Source organism: Octopus bimaculoides, chromosome 13 (assembly GCF_046866305.1).
Source record: "Octopus bimaculoides isolate indiv1 chromosome 13, ASM4686630v1, whole genome shotgun sequence".
Taxonomy (NCBI): Eukaryota; Metazoa; Mollusca; class Cephalopoda; order Octopoda; family Octopodidae; genus Octopus; species Octopus bimaculoides.
In genome coordinates, this window is record NC_142940.1 from 348,498 (window position 1) to 370,921 (window position 22,424).

General features: G+C 34.6%; 1 protein-coding gene across 8 annotated transcripts in view; it reads right to left on the reverse strand.

Annotated features, from left to right (window-relative positions):
- Nucleotides 1-3,160: 3,160 nt before the first annotated feature.
- The window catches only part of LOC106871438 (E3 ubiquitin-protein ligase MARCHF4), a 59,355-nt gene continuing 40,091 nt past the window's right edge, over nucleotides 3,161-22,424 (reverse strand). For all 8 annotated transcript variants that reach the window (XM_089361336.1, XM_052972284.2, XM_014917895.3 and 5 more), the window contains 2 exons: nucleotides 13,897-13,986; nucleotides 3,161-6,848 (listed from right to left, as the gene is read on the reverse strand). In XM_089361336.1, coding sequence (XP_089217462.1) covers nucleotides 6,486-6,848; nucleotides 13,897-13,986 — 453 coding nt within the window. In that variant the 3' untranslated portion in view covers nucleotides 3,161-6,485. The remainder of the gene's footprint in view (nucleotides 6,849-13,896; nucleotides 13,987-22,424) is intronic.

Genomic DNA, 22,424 nt, shown 5'->3' on the forward strand with positions numbered 1-22,424 from the left:
CATCCAGTCATAAAATTTGCCTTAATAAATTTCAGACCCATGAAAGTGTAGAAGAACGTATGTTGTTGTTGATGATGATGGTGATGGTGATGGTGATGATGGTTATATATGATGAGAATCTACAAGAGAATGTTGGCAAAGAGAAAATAATTGAAACCATTATTTTAAATGGAATCTGTGAATGAGAATACATAGAATTCGATGTGGGATTTTAGCCAATAAAATTTAACAATATATGTTAAAAGTAGTCAATGTAGTTGGCAGTGGATTAATTGAGTTTTGAAATGAGTGAAGACATGGGGTGGGGTGTGTGGTGAGAATCTTATCTCCTGATGAAAACACATCCTTAACACAGCTGGGATCACACTGTAATGATTGGTCCTTCTTTTCATGGCCAGAAGATACTTCATTCTGCAATAGTTATTAATGCCTTATAAAGCTCAAGTGAGGCCCACAATAGTGTTGCTGCTTTTACTCTATACACAGGCATCCTAGATCACATCTGGAAAAGAGCCACTCAACCAATTGCTATAAAGTCACACAGACACAGTCCCCTCTTCCTGTTTATTTACCACTACTATAATGGCCTCTGCTCTTTGGAACTGGCTGGGCTCATGCTACCACTTCCACTCAAGCATTCTATCCATTTGTCTCTTCTTCTTTTATCCACACCTTGTTGTGTCCAATCCTGCTCTCACTACACCAAATTGATCTTTCTTGCAGGTGTTAACTTACAAGAGTCCAAGAGAAATATAAACGGCATCAACCTCACCAGTCTTGCAGGAGGGGCCTGTGTGACCTGCCCCTTCCTCCAGACAAATAAACAGAAAAGCTTAATTAGAAGAAAGAATACAAAGCTTTTAGAATCGTCGGAGAGGAAAACTACTAATTGTATAGAATAACGGAGTAAATATAAATGTAACATCAGCTCTCCAAATATATATCAGTAGTTTATTTTCTTGTCTATATGTATTATACACACTGGCATGTGTATATATATATATATATATATCCTGCAATAGACCAGCGTCCTGTCCCAGATGGGAAATATATATACCACAGATTCTGGGAAACAGGCCTTATGAGCTTATGGCTCAGGAAGGACCCTTGAGCCTTGATGTGTGTATATCAATTGTGTATACACCAACTTGTCTGAACAAAAGATGGGATGGTCGCTGTTGGAACGTCTTTAATTAAATGTCTGCTGGATCAGGGCTTAAATAACAACAATGATAGCTACATTAAGTAATATCTTCCCAGATTCACTACAGAAGTGGATGGCCATAGCTGGAACACCTTCGATCATATCTCTACTGGTTCATGATTGACCTGGGGTTAAAAAAAATCTATAAAATTGCAAGGAATTGTTTATTTTTAAAGATGGTATTTTAAGATAATAATGGCACTTACCAATAATGAAATGACAAAGACAGACAATGTCAGCTGCCCTTTCAAGTCAAGATTACAAGAAGCAATGTCATTTTGTCACTTACCATTCTGTGTAGAGTAGCAAAGAAGAAAAAAATGCTTCATAAACCCAACAGACACAAATACATAATTGTGACATTTTATAATGGAACATTCCAATAATAAGACCTAATAATTCTGGAAGGGTCCAATATAAATTGGGAAGGGAGGGTAAAGTTGCTTAAATGACCTAAAAAAAAAACATCAACCAAAAAATTTATTTTTTTAAGTTAAAAATCATAAAACAAAACTAAATTTGTAATGAAATATTTTGGAACTGGAAAAGTTTTCCTCTATGCATACATATACATTCATATTGGTATCAATGACCAAATAGATACACACACATAACTGTGTACATATTAATCAAAGTATAGACTACTATAGATCCATTTCAGCTAAACTTACTGATTGGTTTTCACACTGGCTATTAGATAACAGTGTGCTTAACTAACACAACATGCTCTTCAGAGATTGCACAAATGGAGAATATATAAAGTGTTTTTTTTTCCAAACATAACTAAATAAATAAGATGTGATCTAATGAAATACTTTTGAAGCAAGAAATTGTTAGCATCTTCGTATTACTTTAACTCTCCTGCTCTGTGAATGGATTTCAAAATGTATCAGTTTTGTTCCTTGAATCACTCAATACTTTTTCCCTTGCAATGTCTTCATATTCTAATATTATCATTTATTGCTATCTCCACCAACACCATCATCCACTTGTAGGTTCAATACCATGGAATAACCATCTCAAACTTTCTCTTGTGGTTCTTCTTATATACATTCTCTGGCTTTTAAATCTGTCCAATTTTTGATATTATCGCTCCTAAATAATGTAACTCATGATTCTCTGCCTTCCTCCTTTCCGATCCATTTCCATTCTAGTTTCTCTCTTTGACTGTGGCGAACAAAAAGTTTTCTGAGTTTTTGCCATTTTCAAGTACTTCTTCCTTGGTTTTTCGTTCTGTCATAAAAAGTCAAAAACTTGTTGAGACTCAAAGAAGAAGAAGAAGGCCCAACTGTTATGACCAATAATGTAGGAGTCAATGAGATGGTCACTATAATGTCACCTGATCTGCTATAAATAGCTACTAAATCTCCCTAAATCACACCTTACTGTCTTAGATGATTGGACAGGTTCATAGGTTCCATGGAGACAGGGAACACATAGGATGGTCATGGCTGGACTGTCTTGATCATAGGTTTTCAGCTGGATGTTTGCACAAGTGTATACTATATATAATAATGTAACTTTTTTAAAGCTGATGTCATCTGAAGGAAACAAGCTGCTATTTCTTGCAGGTTAAGTGACCATGTGGTAGCTGCTGTTGTTTGCACATGTCTCAGGATTTTAATTATTTACACAAAATCTGACAACAGAGTAATAATGGCAAGAATTCCCTGGAATATTAGATGGTTTTCAAGGATTGTGATGTTACTGGCCACAAGAATCTTGTCTTTCTGATGGAGAAGTAACATTTCCTTTCTTATTATTATTCAAAAGTCTGTCACCAAATGTTGAATCTCTACAATAAATTTTGTCATCAAACAAGTAAATTTACATTTAATATCTTGAAGCACATTTATGGTTGCAACTATTTACTTCGGTGACGCTCTGTCTGCGAATTCACCTAATTTTGCATGCACAGCCAATGTAAACAAGATTAAAAAAAAAAAAAGCAGTAAATTGTAAATAAAAGGAATTTATTGATGAGATGAATCATACTGATGCGATTTAAAAGTTGATTCATTTATTGTAAATAGAAAAAAAAAGGTTTAAATACAGAGTGTTTCGTTGATAAAGGCTAATAACTCACGGATGGATACACCATGAATAGGTAGATATCTAATAGGTTGAGAAGGAAAATCGTCCTTGCACTGTTTTCAAACCGTCTTTACACACACACACACATGCACACACTCACCTCAGTAATCATACATATTTCATATATATTCACTCTCTTTCCTTCTCTCTCTCTCTCTCACACATCTATATACACATACACACAATTATATACACACATACACAAACTCATACACAGATAGATAAAAGACAAAAGCAAGAAAGCTAAAATATTTATAAAACAAGTTATTTCATTAAAAAATATCACCAACTTCATTTATTGTCTGATATTCACAGATATATCGATAATAATAGAATTATTACAATGTTTGATAAGTCTCTGATAGAATAGCTGTGAAGCATTTCTTTGAATACTGATTATGTTGAAATTTTGAATTATATATATCAATGCTGCATCATTTCAGAATGAAAGAAACATGAATTAGACATAGTGGCATGCTATCATCTTTTTCTTTGTTTTGTTTTATCAATCTTCTTCTCCCCCGTTACCCCCCCCCCCCCAACCCCTCAAAACAAAACAAAAAAGGCTCTGAAGAACAACGGCAACACTGTAGTTGTGTCCTGAAAAAGCATTCCATATTATTGCAGATCCCGTGTTTATTGTTTAATCATGATATACAATAACATTTGTTTAGGTTAGTGTGAATGAAAGCTGCCTTTTGAGTGCATAAATATAATGCATCAAGTTACTCTTCAGGAATCTAGACAAAGTTCAGAGAAATTTGGTTTGAAATGATTGTTTTTTTTTATGGGTATTTTTTTTTTGTGTTTTATTTTTTTTTGAAAGACTGAGATTGTGAAGCTTAACAAGGATGTAGAAACCATATTTCTTAGTTATGTCACTGAGAGTTAAGTCTGAGTATTTATATGTGTGACAAAGAAACCGTTTCAAAGCAGAAAGCAATAACAAAATACCAAATGTTTTAGAATTAGATAAAAAGGTTGTTTTCTTCTTTCATTGCAAACAGTTTTTCTTTCTGAAACATTTTGTTTGATATCGTTAAGAAATCCTATAAAACCAAGTTGTTTATATAAAGTCTGAACAGATCTTCGTTAGGGCTGTATAACTCATCTTTCCTCCTCGTTTCTCCAAACTTGGATATTTGTGTCAAAGAGGTAAATGGTTTTAAAATAAGGGCTATGTAATTAGCAGAATGTAATAATCTCAGTCTTAATTATCACGTTGAAACTGAAGATGTAGTGTGACAATATATAGATGTTTGTGTGTGTGCATGCGTGCCTGTATCTATGTTCATTGAATAAGGACTGAGTTTACTCATTCGTTTACAAGAATTAATTATAGCCCTCAAAAGTCTTTCTTTGATCACTTATGTTCATTAGTTTTGATATTATATTGCTAATCAGTGTCAGAAGATAAGCTGGTATGTTGCTTCCTCTGATCCAGTCCATGCCAGACCAGCAGGAAAAACAGTTTGTAAAGAGAAAATATATATTTTCTAGATGTATGCAAATGCATTCAGTTTTTATAAGATGGCATTCTATAAAGAATAAAGAATACATATTTCATGCAATGAAATATTTATTCTTTTATGGCTCTGAAGAGAGAGGAAAAAAAAAAAAAGAAACATTTCCCCATCAGTTTCCTATTCACAGCAGACTAGAATGCGTGCGAATAGAGATGAGGTGGGGCTGACTTGATATCAGTTGTGGAAGAAAATAAATCCCATGTTGGGGCAATTCTAAAATATTTTCTAGTTTGAATACAGTTCTCTCTTTCCTTCTTCTATTGCTTCTTGAAAGGACTTTACACACTTTCCTTCTGGAATGTCCTTCAGATACTTTAAATGTTTGCTCAACAAATTAATTGTGTATCACAACAACACACCAATCAGTCACAATGTTGTCAACAGACAAGTCTCACTTGAACACAGAAATAAATTGTTACACTTAGAACATGAACCTTCTTCATTATTGGCACCATAGGATTTTACAGAGTTTGGGTGGGGTGGGGGGAAACATCAAGAACCCATTTTGAGGGCAAGTATGAGATCAACAAACCCATAGCAGCAAAATACCTGAAACACATCTTGGAAGATTTCAGAAAGTCTTTGAGGCTAAGAAGAAATTAGAGAACTGTACTGAAGTCAGAAGAGAAGGAGTTCACTTTTAAAAAGGACATTATAGAGTTTAATGGTTTATTGTAAGGATGAACCAGCCTAGAATTTGTTTAACGATAGATGGACATACAGACAGGCAGATAGATAGATAGATAGATAGACATGGCTTTAGGTATGATTTCACTTTTAGCCATAAAGATAGTTTTGTAAGAGCAGAGTGGGATGGAATAAGCAAGAGCCTTTATTCCAGTGGATTGTTTAGTTGAGTGACTCAACTAGTTTAGCTGAGTCACTGACCTAATCCTCCTCCTCTCTCTACTCCCTACCTAAAAAGAAATCATATTGGAAGTCTTTTATTTGCTAGTCTTTTACTAACAACATCTCAGTCAGGCCAGTATCTATTAGCAAGCTACCAAAACTAAATGCTCCCTCGGATTATCCCCAGTATCTATTTCATAAACATATGGCTTAAGAATAGAAATAGTAAAATAATAATAATAAACTGTTATAATAAGTAAAACTAAGTTTGTCTTAATGAAACAGACAACTCAGGGAAATAAAACTTAACAAAAAATGCCAAGAGAACTAAGTTCCCCTAACAATCTCTTTAAATATTCCTGGATAACAATTCTTGTGATTTATTCAACAAATTAATTATTGAAGTTATTTTCCTAAAATATAAACACACTATTAAAAAAAAAAAAAAAATAATAGTAGTAGTAATAACAACTCTAACTTTGAGATAAGGTCTACTTAATGCCTTTGATTAATTCATAGCAAATTAAATTCCAACCCATTGGTAATAAACATTTGAAAAATAATGCATTATTTTTACAAATGTTAACACATAAAAATGATAGAATTTTATGAACATCAGACAAATTTGTATTTAAATGTGAAAGCAGAGAAAAAGAAAAGCGATTAAGAAGCCAGAGCTCTCCACAGTATCAGGTATGAAGACTTTTTTATAGATTATGTTTTCGTATCAGTTTGAATGAACTAGAGTGCAATTTGTTGAGTAAATGCTTCCAAAATAGGCTTTTAAGTAATCATCGTCATAAATTCTATGTTTATACATACTGAGGAGCAGTAAATGTTGGATCATTTTGCTGGTCATAAGGATCAATTTCCCATTCGGTGTTTTGCATAATAAATTTCACAAACAGTTTGTAAATGGTGTGTTTAGCTTTGATTTCTACTGTCATTGCAACAAAGAACGAAACAAAAAACATAACCCCAGATGACAACGTTATCACTTCTTCTGTGGTGAGTTTCACTTTATTTTTGGTACTTTTTTGTACCTGTCCATTGTCTGAAAGAAAACACATTACTGTTGCTACTGCACAGGAGATCATAATCAGCAAATTGATGAAAAACACTGCATGTAAACATTTATCTTTCCCACTGACTCGTGGCCATTGCCAGTTGTGCATCTGAAACGAAGAAAGAAAGAAAACAAAACTTTAATATTTAAAAAAATAAAAGGAGACGCATTTCAAGAAAACTTGACATCAATTGAACGTACAATTTATAGAAAATTTTACAGCGACAAAGTTAAATAAATGGTGAAAACAAATGCTTAATTTGTCTACAATTGTTAATCATTAATCTTCTTACAAAGAAATTTGATGTAGAATAACAGAGTCAAGTTGTATTTCTTTAAGGAGGATTCAATGTTAACAACAAAGACAAATATTTAGGTTGGGAATCCAGCCTTCTGTTTCTTTCCCCTGAGACATTGAAAAAGGGTTGAATGCTTCCCACCCTTTTTGATTAAGTTATTAAAACACAGAAAATGCAACTGAATGTACTCTGACCAAATTCTAACTTGAGGAATCTAAAAGAACCAATGGAGTTCCAAAAATGTAAACCTTCCTTGTTTCCATACATCAATAACAAGTTGTTAGGTTCTGATAATCACAAAGAGTCTAACATCAACTCTTTTCTTACAATGGTTACGTTGAAATATTCTGCTGTCGTTTCAATTAATTTTAAAATTCAGAATTGCCATTGACTCTTCTGAGTTCCTCTGTCCTTTGTTGGTCTTGTTTTTAATCCCGTGGGGTGTTGAAAATCCACCCTCCTCACCAAGCAAGCTTAGTGGGGTTGTTGGTTTAGTTGCTGACTATTCAATGGTTGCATGATGCCACTTGTTAATCATTCTAGGTTATTATTTACTTGTTAACTCTTATAATCATACTATTACTACTATAATTCCAACCTTATTATTTATTTGTTCACTACTATAATTTCATTATTATTACTAGAGGTCCCATAATTGTCTCCCTGATTTCTTTAGACAGTAAATGATAGCAGATTAACGTGGCTGTTGGTTTAGCTGCTGATGTTGCTGTGGCGCTATTACTATTATTATTATTATTATTATTATTACTAAAGACAGTGAGCTGCCAGGCAAAATGCTTAGCGGTAGTATTGTTGGCACACTGGGCAAAATTCTTACTGGCATTTTGTCCATCCTAGTTTTGAGTTCAAATTCTGCTGAGATCGACTTTGCTTTTCATCCCTTCAGGGTTGATGAAAAATGTACAAGTCAAGTACTGGGATCAATGTAATTGACTTACACCATACCCTGACATTGCTGGCCTTGTGTCAAAATTTGAAATCATTATTTTTATTATTATTCTGAATGAAAGCTGCTATTCAGTTTTGTTGTAGACCTTGAGAATAAAACAGTGATAGGTGATAGAATATAATGATTGTATATACAGCATACGAGTGTGTGTATAAAACTTATAAACCAGGTATGCTTCATGTAGAACACTATTTAAATATCAATTTAAGATAGAAAAAAGCCAACAGAATTTGAATGAATTACCTACTGCTTACCAAATGACTACATTTCTAGCTTTTGTGTTATTCTGTTAATAAACTGCTACATATAACACACCTTTCACTCCCTATCTAAGACCCTTTATCTTCCTGTAGTAACTTTTGAAATTCTAAGTTCCTTAGTTTTCTCCCCACTAAATTAAAGAGAATTATTGGAGGGAATTATCAGACTGACACATAAAGAAATAAGATGTAACGAGACAAATATTTGGCTAATTGCCAATATTCTGCAACAGCAACAACAAACAAACAAAAACTGAATCTATATTTTGCAGTAGCATCTGAATCTAAAATAGATCCACTTCTATTTGAAGCCAGGAATATTCCATTGTAATATAAAGCTTATTCAGAAAGTTATTTCACATATTCTCACTCAGTTCTCGACAATTTTTGGTTACTATGGTAGTTTACCATGGTAACAGAAACACATTCCATCTGTTATCCGTGGACTCAATATAAAACACTGAAATTACCATTTTCTTTCCTTCCAAAAGAAAATGTTAGTTTCTAAATATGTTAATGGCTCACATATTTGGGGGCAGATAGAAGCTGTCTTGGCACATTTTGGAAATAGTCAAAAAATTTATTAAAAACAATATTTATATAACTTATAATAATACTAATTATTATTAACATTTTTCTGACATACAAAATCTTTTATATTAAAAAGAAATATTCACTTTTATCATCAGAAACCAAAATTCATATTGTCATTGTCATCATCATTTAATGTCCATTGTCCATTTGTCCATGCTGGCATGGGTTGGTCAGTTTGACTGGGTTGGCATGCCGGAAGGGCTACACTAGATTCCAGTCTGACTTGGCATGGTTTTCTATGGCTGGATGCTCTTCCTAACGCCAACCACTCCAAGAGTGTAATGGGTGCTTTTATGTGACACTGGCATGGGTGCCAATTTGCATGACACCAATATCTGCCATGACTGCAATTTTGCTCAGCTTGATGGGTCTTCTTCTCAAGCACGACATAATGCCAAAGGTCTGTCATTGCCTCCAAGAGGTCCAACACTCGAAAGGTGTTCTTTACTTGCCACCAGCACGGGTGCACTTAGCTTGACAAGTCCTCTCAAGCACAGCACATTGCCAAAGGTCCTGGTCACTAGACATTGCGTCTGTATGGCTTAAAGTTCGAAGATCATGCTTCACCACCTCGTCCCATGTCTTCCTGGGTCTACCTCTACCACAGGTTCCCTCCACAGTTAGAGATTGGCACTTCTTTACACAGCTGCCCTCGTCCATACACATCACATGATCATACCAGCACATTTGTCTCTCTTGCACACCACATCTGATGATCTGCTTATGCCCAACTTTTCTCTCAAGATGCTTACTCTCTATTGAACAAACACACTGACGTTTTACATCCAACAAAGCAAACTAGCTTCATTTCTTTCAAACTTACGCATATTCTCAGCTAGTCCATGTTTCACTGCCATGCAGCATAGCTGTTTGCACACAGGCATTATACAATCTGCCTTTCACTTTGAGAGAGACCCTTTGTTGCCAGCAGGAGTAGGAGCTCTCTGAACTTTGCCCAGCCTTATCTTATTCTCACAGTTATGCTCTTGGAATATCCACATCCACTACTAACTTGGTCACATAGATAATGGAAGCTATCTACTACCTCTAGCTTACCCAACTGGCAGTTGATGGAGTCTATTTTCTGCCCATTTTCAGCATTTATTGTACCTGTGCATCTTCCACATACAAAATTCTCATATTTTTCATATTTTTTGAAAAATTCAATTTTATTATTTTGGGGGAGTCACATCTTATGGCACACTAGTGTCCAGTGACACATAGAGAAACACTATTGTAAATTCATGGGGCATCTAGCCACATCTCATGGCACACAATTTGAGAAGAGTCTCTCTAAATAAAGCAGTGAAAATTAATGTTATCAAAGTAAAAATATGTTACAAGCTGCTTTAAATATAATTTATTGTACATTTAAATCTTCATTTTTCCTTTTATTTACAAAATGTGAATTTGAATCTTTTATTATTACAACAGAGAGGGAGAGATTCTCCCCATCTTTCTACTTCCATTCTGTTATCAAAACAGGTTTCATCCTTCATCATTCACAAAACTCTGTTGTTCTTTCTTTTTCATCTGGTTTTGTTTTCTTTAAAAAAATACAATTTCTCAAACCACAAATTAATGATTTCTCTCAAAATAACAACACAACACTAAACAGAATGATGATGTAAAGAATAAAAGAAAACAATATTTGATTGCATAAAATAACATTTTATGTTATCAAGTGTTGTTGGTGAGTTTTATTGCGAAAACAGAGAACAAACAATCAAATTGTAAATCTATAATTGAACACCAATATCACTGAACAGCAATGGAATTTTCAACATCAAAACATATGTAGCAGATATAAATAATTCAATTAGAGATGGCATCACACATAGTACAAGAGTTTACCAATGTTAATTTATTTTGAGTCCAATTACAGAATTAGAGTGGCAGAACTAAAATGTTACATTATCACCATCACCCCCCCCCCTCCACTGGGATCTTTGTTGAACTTGATTTCTTTGCAAACATTGGACTAAGCACCCAGTCCCTTCTTTGTTCACATTCACTTTGCTGATTTGCAAACTAAATGTTAACCACATCAATCTCTGCTGATTATCCCCTCCCGTGCTGTCAGGAATAAACATGTCTTGGGTACTACCCACTCGTGTCAGGAAGGGACGAAAGGATTTTGAGCACTGTCCTGTCTACTCTGACTAACTTACAATGAAAGAATGAACGTCAACAAAATAATTGATGGTGGCCACATATATCTATATAGATTGGTGGATTAGATCTTTGAAGGCAATGGTAAATATAGGGTATTTAAGGAACAGCTTAGGAACTGCACATATTGTATGTGTTTTAACTGGATATAGTGTTAGAGAAATATACTGAGGCAAGATAAAGTTTACAACACCAAACGAAAGAGCTTCCTTGTCATCATCATCATCATCATCATCAGCATTTTAATGTCCTCTTTTCCATGCTTGCTTGGGACAGATTCTCTACAGCCAGATTCCCTTCCTGACTCTAAGCAAGATCATTTTCCCTAGGTCAGACATGTTTTTGTAGAATGTTGGAAATGAATGACATTCTTTGTATGTCAATGATACACACAACTGTAAGGTAAGGAGATACAAACATAAACACACACACACATGATGGGCTTCTTTCTGTTTCCATCTATCAAATCCACTCACAAAGCTTTGGTTGACCCTGGGGCGACAGTAGAAGGCACTTGTCCAGGGTGCCATACAGTAGGACTGAACTTGAAACCATGTGGTTGGGAAGCAAACTTCTCAACTCCATGGTCATGTCTAAGCCTTGTAGAAAACGAATTACAGTGAGTTTTGAATTGCTGTGAAAGAGTGACAGCTTTGGATGTGTATCTGTTTGGTGAGAGAAATTATCGAGGCTAATGTTACGATTGTAAGAAGGGTGAATCAGAAACAGAAAGAGGTGAAAGAGGAACTATTAGTGATATCAAGTGAGAAAATCAATGATATCTAACAGAATGTCAGCAGATATCTAACAGATATCTAACAGAATGTCAGCAGCAGCATTTTTCTGAGAAAAAATGTGAAATTTCTGTTGCCAATCAGTATTGAATTCACTATCTTCCATTTAGCATTCAGTCTTCATTGGTAATAAGAAAAAAAAATATTATAGTGAAAGTCATTGAATAAGAAATGGGAAAGATTTGTATGAGAGAACTCACAACTAATAAAAGACAACTTGGCATTGAATCAAGTATCTGGATTACACACCTCCAAAGGATCTGGATTACACACCTCCAAAGGATCTGGATTACACACCTCCAAAGGATCTGGCTATGAGAAATCTAAACAATCTACTTCATTCATATCAACTAAGAGTAAATTTTCAATAAATTTTTGGAGGAGGTGAATGGTGCCTATACTTTTTTAAAAAGTCCTACTTTTCACAATTATTATTCTTTAACTAAATTGAAAATACAATGAAAATCAAACTGAGAATGATTGCTTGATCAATACAGACAAGAGTTATAAAAACAATTATTAATATCTTTACAACACACAAGACCACAAAATAAATAATGCTAATTATCAATGCATTATGTAATATATATATATATATATATATATATATATATATATATATATATATATATATAGCTGTAAGCAATCTCTCATATACACACACATTGTATCTTATAAGCACATTATATTTTATAAATATTTGCATTTCTTATGAAATATTGTAAGTTTGAAGGAGTTTTGCTTCTTACAAAATATATTTAAATAAATGATAAATACAACAAAATATGGATGTTAAAGTAATTTATTTTTAAAAGTATCCTTTAAAATATATTCACAACCAAAAACGAAAATACAAAAGTTTCACATGCCGAATAAAAAAAAATGCTCAACAAATATGTTTTAAGAATATTTAAAACTGACACCAACAAATGAAGTTGAATCAAAATAGTAAAATATTGGTCAACAATCAACAATATAGTTTTAAGAAATAACAAAGAAAAATTTTATTTCATTTAATGCCGAAATTGCAGATGTTTCCTTAAAATAATAACATTACCACAAGGTTGTAGTGAAGAGTTCCAAAGACACAGTTGCAAAATTTCCCCAATTCTAAATCAGACATTCTACTCCAAGCAAGAGACACAGCAAACTCCAGCCCTCACACTACCTGACTGACATCAACACTATCGACAAGCCAATATTGTATTCCTAATTAGTTTTAATAACAATTTTATTAATCTTAAATGATGTAATGGGAGGTGTAACAATATAAGAACAATATTCCTCTCTCTGACAGAGTCCACCTTTGCCCACCTCTACTGAAACCACCAGGAACCTTGCAACAGACTGGACTGTGGATAAAATCTAACATGCTTAGACTGCACTCAATACAAAAACATTACATTTGTAATGTTGTTGTCAAATGGGGAGATGTTTGGTTAAAGTGGAACATCTAACAGTTTGACAATATGCATGTTACAGGTCCATGATCATGGATGAACATGGATAAACAACAACAATTACCATAGCCATACCACTACTGTGTAAAACTACTACTACTACTGCTGATGCTACTATATTACTGTTGCCTCTGCTACTACTATTATAGTCTCATTTTAAAGCAACTGAGTATTTGATTCAAATACAAGATAGCATAGAAGTAGCTGGTTCATTAACATGTTTGCATTCCATTCAGGGCTCCGGTGCCATGTTGCAAGTTTAATCATGCTGTGTCTGATAGCAAGAGTTAAGGTGTGGCAGGGTATGTTTTTCCCTGTGCCATACACATTGATGCTGTAATACAGTATTAGGGACCAAGAGTCCAGAGATGTACAACAGAGACTCTACAACAGAATATGGAATTTACATCAAACTGTGATACAGTTCCAATGAATATAACAATGAATGTTTTAAATGGTTGATTTCACTCTTACATTAAAATAAACAATAAAAACTGTCTGAATTTCAACCAATTGGTTTCAAACCAAATCACTTGATTAGCAGCAGTGAAGCACAGACCGAAAAACACAAGTCTTGAGTGAAGAAATATCAAGAAAGTAGGTCTTACCTTAAAACGTTTGTGTCTGTGAAATTCATAATGACATAACTCACAGCGAGGGGGTTTCTTGGACTTTTTAGTAGATATTTCAATCCATTTCTGTTGAACAATAAAAAAAATTTATTCTACATAAGGTTTAGTTTATAAGCTATATTCAGAGTGATCTTAAAAGAATAAAAAATATTGTTTTGTCATAAATGAATATATTTTAGTTCAAATATTGAACAAATTTCAGAAATCAACAAAAGTTTCAGGTACAATAACTAAGATCACATGATCATATCTACAGAATTTCCTTGTCTAAGAAACTAGGGATGATGGTTTGTTTCAATAATTAGTGAGTATAAACAGTTTTAAAATGGAATAAATTGATTTGCTGTGTGGAAGAGGTAATTTCTACCATTTCAGGCAGTACTCTACTCTACAGACAACTAATACATACACAGCACCCTCAGAAACTATCTTCTTCCTATAAAGGGTTCCAGCTGAAATGGATTTTTTTTTTTCATCTTATAAAGGGTTCCAGCTGAAATGGATTTTTTTTTTCATCTTATAAAGGGTTCCAGCTGAAATGGATTTTTTTTTTTCATCTTATAAAGGGTTCCAGCTGAAATGGATTTTTTTTTTTCATCTTATAAAGGGTTCCAGCTGAAATGGATTTTTTTTTTTCATCTTATAAAGGGTTCCAGCTGAAATGGATTTTTTTTTTTCATCTTTTTCATGACAAACCATTTTATTCCACATCTGCACTGTTTTTGTCAGTTAAGTTCAAAACAGGAGGTAAATACCAGAATGTATGTGAATGTTATCTGGAAATGATTGTAGAGCAGAGCTCACTACAAACTCTATCAATCTCTTGGCTTTGTGCATGCATTTTTTCAGTAAATTTCAATGAATCTATTAATAATCTTAATTGCTTTTGGTCACTGAAGTGGAAGGAAGATCTTTAAGACCACTGTCATAGTTAGAACAAAGGCGATGCTAATTTTGTTAAAAGGATGTCTTCAGTATAACCCATTGAATAAAGACATACCAGTGTTAGTTTTGGAATCATCTGTTGTTCAGCAACTGTCGTTGGAGTTTGTTGAGGTCTAAGACAATAAGAAGAATACCATTTCATCTGTTTTTGATATTTTGTTATATCTATAATTTTGATGGATAAATCCACCTAGGCTTAAGCAGCAGGTGTCACAGCTGATATAAGTTTTTGCTATAAACCAACCAATGTGGGAGCTTTCATATGGTCACTCAAATTGTTAGAAATATCAACCAAATCTCCCTCAAATCACATATTGCTGTCTTAAACAGGAAAGGACAGACACATTAGTTAATCTAGTTCTAGATATACTCTGCCTAAATGAAAGGCAGGAAGGTCATTGCTATAATCAGTGACAGAACTATAATTAGTGGGAGTACTATGATATTCACAAGTATTTTTGGTAGTCTCCAAGTAGTCAGTTCTTACAAATGAAAAAAAAACTACCGTCAACAGCTGATACCCAGTCCTCCTCCTCCTCTCCTCTCGGTGTTGTTTATCTCTAGTTTACGTAACTCTAGGAAAATCCAGGTTAACAAGATTTGTTTTATGGTCTCTTGTTAAAATGACTGAAGAAAAAACAGAGAATAGTGGGAAAATTTCACTAATGTCTATACTTTGCAATGATGTCTCTAATAAATTATTTCCTTATAATAATAATAATAATAATAATAATAATAATAATAATAACAACAATAACAACAACAATAACAATAATAATAACAACAACAACAATAATAATAATAATAATAATAATATTAATAATAATAATAATAATAATAATATTAATAATAATAATGATAATAATAATAATAATAATAATAATAATAATAATAATAATACAGTTATTCAAGTAAGGCTATAATTTAAATATTGAAGGGGAAAATATTGGTAAAAAATGAAAATTAAAATCTGAAAACTGAGCAACAACTTCATTAATAAATTAAAATTGAACATCAATTTGTTAATATTTTAAATAAAAAAACACAAAACATCTTCACATCTTTTATAAAGATGAAAATAAAAGTGGTTTGTATTTCTTTGAAAAAGATTTTTCTGTGAAGAGAGCTTGAGTGTGTTTGTTTCCTCAAATGGGACCAAATTCAGATGAAGATGTTAATATTCAGTTTGATTTCTTCCAGTTTATTGGTTGAAGAAGTAAAGTCAGTTGGTGTTCCAAGGGTTGTAGAGAATAAGGAAGAAAGTGGTGGGCATCGAATACATTCAGGAGTAACAAACAGTGGGGAATAGGAAGAGGATGATTAGGGTGGGGGAGGAGGAGGAGCAGACAGCTTCATGGTCAGAGAATATTGTTTGTCAGTCCAACGACCATTCTCAAATATGGTCAATAATGTGTGTGTGTGTTGGATAAACATGGATCAAGTGTTACAATGTACTCAAGATTTGAATTATGTCAAGAACAGTTCAAACTGGATGATTCCTTTCTCCATGCTTCACCATTATCCAAACCAAGAAAGAGTCTCCCACACAACACACAAACCTCTCTCACCTCTGAAATCAATCCTTTCTCTTTTTTCTTTTCTTTGGTCCCTTGTCAAAAGGATTTCTATTTATTTTTGGAATCTTCCTTTTCTCCATTTTACAACTATGATGCTTCTGTGAGCAGGATTCCTGTGAAGAAAACTGCCATATTTACTGCTCCCCCCCCCCATTGCAACCCACTCCACTAAGTTCACCATTTTCTGCACATAAACACAACACAATATTACCAGGTGCGAGTGTGGTTGTGTGGGAAAACACTTGCTTCCCAACACAATGGCTCCAGGTTCAGTCCTATTGCAGTGCACCTTGGGCAAGTGTCTTCACATTTGCACATTGTTGTTCATGCACACTGACATTGCACAATCGGCAGAGCATTGCTAGCTTTTTTTCTTTCTAGTTTTCACAAGTCCTCTGCATTCAGGGCCCACATCTCACTATGACGTAGCATTGCTGTTCATACACAAGTATCATACAATCTGCCTTTCATTCTCAGAGAGACGCCATTTTTTTTTACTAACAGAGGTAAAAGCCCTCTGAACTCTTTCCAGCCTCTTCTTATTCTAGCAACTATAACTTCAGAACATCCTCCTTCACTGCTAATTAGGTCACTGAGGTAACAGAAGCCATCAGCTGCCTCCAGAAATCCTCCTGAGTATTTCAGAAAATCTCTTTCCCATCTGCTCTCAGCATTTGCTGCTCCTGCACGTCTGCCACAGACAAAGTTTAATTTATGTCAAATTGAGATGAGATACCTGGCTGCAGTCAACATTAGTGAAGCAACTCTACAGATCTAAAATGTTGATAAATTCTAGATGAGACAAAGTAAGGTGTATTTCAAGGTTACGTTTTGGAATTGCCCAATAACCAAGAGGTGAACAGTTCAGTTCAGTGGATTTGTTTTTATCTTTCAATTCAATTGTAAATTGTTGTTTTCAAATAAATAATGCACTAAAACCTTACAGCTGTGTGTGAGAGTGTGTGTGTGCATGCGCACGTGCGTATGTGCATGTGTGTGTGTATGAGTGAAAAAAATAAAACTAAAAGCACTCAAGTAATGTGGACAAAACGTTTTGTAGTTAATTATTCAATGATACTATATTGATAAGTAGGAGGAGATGAACATATTTAATACAGATGAGATATATTAACGAGACAATGAGAGGAGAACATTAGGTCTGATTAATTAAGCATAGTGTTTAACATTGAAATATCTTCAGGCTTTAATTCTGTGTATCTTCTACAGTGATTTCTTCATCACAATATCTTGAACAAAATATTGTGAAGACTAGGTTTCACTGAAGAGCTATGATAATGCAGAAACATACCTAAAATTGTCTCTCATATGTAAAAACAATTAATATAATATTACTCATTGTTAGCATTTTCAAACTTTTGATGCTTTGAATAAACAGCTCCTACCTCACCTTGCTTATGTAGAGGAAATATTGGTTGATTGGTGCATATTATTTCAAGAATAACATGTGGAGGGAACATGTGGAAGGGGTACACCCAGAAAGATGAGGGATGAAGTGGTGAGAAAGGATCTTCAGACGTTGCATCTCACAGAGAGGATGACAGGGGACCAAGACTCCAGGTGGTTTGCTATGCTTGGAAAGACACGTCAAACTAAGTGAAAGCATGGTTGCCCCATGTCCCCTGCATCTCTCTCCAGCTGAGGGTTCCTAATCTTGAAGGCCCGTGGGTGCTGGTGCCATGTGAAAAGCACTCATACCAGGGCTGTGTACTGGTACACTGTACAATAGCATCCAGTCCACACTCTGTAAGGTGGTTGGCATGTTAGGAAGGGCATCCAGCTGCAGAAACCATGCCAAAACAGACAACGGAGCCCAAGCAGCTCTTCAGCTGGTCAGCTCCTGTCAAACTGTCTGACCCATGCCAGCATGGAAAACAGATGTTAAATGATGAAGATTATAATTATCATTAGATAACAGTATCAATTAGAACAACACAAGTAAACTATTTGATAATAATACTATATAAAAACTGCGTCTATTAATACTTCTTAACTATTTTCTAATACTTAACTATATAATACAATACTACTATTAACAGTAATATATAAATTAGTATTAGTATTGATATGTAAGTATTACATAATACATTGTTATAGTATAGATTTTATCATTCAATGACGGCACTTCAAGTCAACATATTTAGATTTCTGCCTCAAGAGTGTTGTTATCAGTCCAGAGCTACTTCAATTACAACGACAAGATAGAGAAGAGATACATTATTATGTCTATCTGTCTGTGTGTCTGTTACAGTCTGGTGGCAGGATCTTATTAATCTGCCACTTGGACCGAGAACATATTATCCTGTGTAATTACTAAAAATAGGTTGATCTCTTCTTCAGCAAGATCATCTCAGCTGATAAATAAACATTCTTTCCCTAATTATTCTGGATTTTAACGAGTCTTTCTCCAAAACTTATCACTGAATTTACAACAATTAATTTTCCCCTGCTTTAGCAACATTAACATTGTAGTTTAGCAATTATTAATTTTAGTTAATGTATACTAATTATCAATCACAATATCATGCACTAACCGAGAAATACCATTTTTGTTATCGTATTAGCTGTTAAGTATGATGTTGCTGTTTAGCCTGTGGCTGGCTTTGATCAAAGGCAGTTCAACCATGACCATCCAACATAAGATTCTTGAATAGCTTATCTAGGGTTATATTATCCAGTGTGTGTGTTCTTTTATTTTAATACAGCTGGATGTAATTTGAGGTAGATTTTGCTGCTTCTTCTTGCAGCTCAAAATGTCCACTTGGAGTCTTCCACCTTTGTAAGTTATTTTTGACAGAGCAGCAACAGCAGTCTTAATAAAACTTCTAAAAATACGACAGGATAAACACAGAACAATCCCACTGTATATATTTAGTGTTGTGGGATCGGATTCTGGAGATAAAAAGTCAACATTATATTGTTAAAGCCAATGAAAAGCGCCAAATTAATCCTCATAAAATATTCCTAAAGTATTAATGACTGCCATAATGTAAAGTTAATTAATGTTACTATAATGTAATAAATGCTCTGGATTTTGTATATAAAAATGGTGGGGGGGGGGAGTCCTCAAAATTCTCAAAGAGACTTTTTTATCTGCTTTGCAATTTAAAAACAATATACATATTTCATTATCATCACACAATTTATTAACTACTACTACTACTGCTGCTGCTGCTGTTGTTACTACTACTACTACTACTACTACTACTACTACTACTAATAATAATAATAATTTGCCATGATGCAGTACCAGGCAGTGGCTCTCGTGGCTTCTGATCTTAACTGATTGGAAGTGTTATCATGTACATTGTTTTGTCTTGGTATATAAGATGCGTTACAGCAAATATTCTGCTTAATACTATATATTTGCTTGACCTTCACCAGTGGAGCATGTCCCTTGGTGGCTGATGATATGTACATCTCTGATCACGAGCATAAGTAGTTGGGGAGCAACATAGCCATGTGTTGAGAGGAATTCTTTGGGTTTTGGATAATTCACCTTTGGAAGCATGGGTGTTTTGTTCAACATCCTTAAACAACCTTTATTCAGGGACCTTTTGAGCGGAATGGGCTACTCAACCTGAAGAAAATTCTAACTGGGCCCCACTTGCAAGGTCATGCATGGTTTATCTTGATGTGATATCACCAAGTCATGCACATATGGTTGTGATGCATATGCCTGGTGTACCCTTATCAGACGGGTGGTCAGGATGGGTAAACTGGGTTTTGCATATTTGAACCTCAGTGTCACTTTGATGGCATACGTTGCTCTCTCACTCAATGATAATAATAATAACCCTTTCTGCTAAAAGCACACGGCCTGAAATTTTAGGGGAGGAGGCTAGTTGATTACATCAAGTCCAGTGTGCAACTGGTACTTATTTGATTGACCTTGCAGGGATAAAAGGCAAAGTTGACCTTGGTGGAATTTGAACTCAGAATGTAAAGACAGATGAAATGCCACTAAACACCTTACCCAGCAAGCTAAAGATTCTGCCTTTTAATAAGAATAATTTTTTCTACTATAGACACAAGGCCTGGATTTCGTGGGGAGGGGAACAGTCGATCACATTGACCCCAGTACTCAACTGGGACTTAATTTATCGACCCCGAAAGGATGAAAGGCAAAGTTGACCTCAGCAGAACTTGAACTCAGAATGTAGCAGCAGACAAAATATCACTCAGCATTTTGCCCAGTGTGTGAATGATTCTGCCAGTTTGCTACCTTTTAATAATAATAATAATAATAATAATAATAATAATAATAATAATAATAATAATGATGATGATAATAATAATTAGTAGTAACAGAAGCTGTATAAACATCAAAAGTCAATCTTGATCTCCAACTTAATGTGGAGGTGGTGTCAGAACACACAATACTGCATTATTTATCTCACACACACACACACAGAGCTCTAATGAGGCATGCTGTTTAGTGGTCAGGGTATTGAACTCATGATCATGAGATTGTGGTTTCAATTCCTGGACTGGGTGATACATTGTGTTCTTGAGCAAAATACTTCATTTCACGTTGCTCCAGTCGACTCAGCTGGCAAAAATGAGGAAACCTGCGATGGACCAATGCCTCATCCAAGAGGGGAATATATATGCCATGGGAACTAGTAAACCAGCCCTAGGAGTTTATATGGCTCCACAAAGTGCTTTATCCTTTATACACACACACACACACACATTTCTCAAAGAGGAGAAAACAAAAGAGAAGCAATTTTAGGTCAACATCCCCCCCCCTTTTTTTCAAAGTCTTGACATTACATGATAGTTGTAAACAAGTGTCCCCACCATGCAAGCTGTGTCCTTATTTTCCAATATTCTGTGAAAACATGCCTGGTCCAGAGGAGAATATGACCTGACTTGAAAACTGGTGAGGGTTCGTGACTGGAAGAGCATCCATCCAACCCATGCAACCATGGAAAAGTGTACGTTAAAACGATATATAAGCATATGTGTATATATACATACATTATACATACATACTTACATATATATATATGTATATATATATATATATATATATATGGTGGTTGTCTACTCCTTAATCAGAGTTTGACCCCTTCCTGTACCTACACCTTAGATCTATCATGGCATCTGATGTGGCTTTTTAAACCAGACAATGTTTTGAAAAGACACCCAAATAGATTGCATATCTGATTTGGACTACCAAGAGCTACAAATAAGTCCTGATTTTTGTGGATCTTAAAATGTTTTTTGAGGCCTCTGTTAGATTTCCAAACCTCCTCGTATACATTGCCTTGAAAGGCGTGCACAGACATATAGGCAGAATATTTGGTGGAGGTTCGTTTTCCATGGGTTCACAGATGAGATTTGAACCCAGCAAAAGAAAGGCATGGTCTGTCACAAACTGTGCACACAAAAAGGTCGTTGTGATTCACCTTCTCGATCGTAACATTCTTCCTTAAATCTCTCTTGAGTCTTGCATCATCCTGGCCACTTCAAGCACTTTCACTCCATTCCACACTTTTGTTCACCATCCAACTCGAACCAAAGCAAGGGTTTCTATGTCCTCTGGATTCCAAGTGACTTCATTGTAGTTCTTTGCCATCCTTAAACCTTTTTTTTAGGTTTATGCCAATAGTGTTTCCCCTCTGGAAGTTCATCATAATTTGCCATTTGAACAATATGGCCATACCATTTCATTTGGTTTCTCAAAATCATAGCTTTAACTGAGGTGATGCCTGCAGATGCAAGGACATCTGTATCTCAAGTAAAAGAACTCCATTTAGTGTTTAAAATGCAACGAAGGCATTTTTGGTGGAATTGTTCTAACAATTTGAAATGTCTTTCATAACATGTCCATGTTCCAGAAGAATACAACAGGGATGTTAAGACAAATGATTTGTAAAGAGCCAATTTTGCATTGTTATTTATATATCATTGGCGCCAAACACGTGACTCCAAGCCACCAAATCCTTGTGCTGTCCT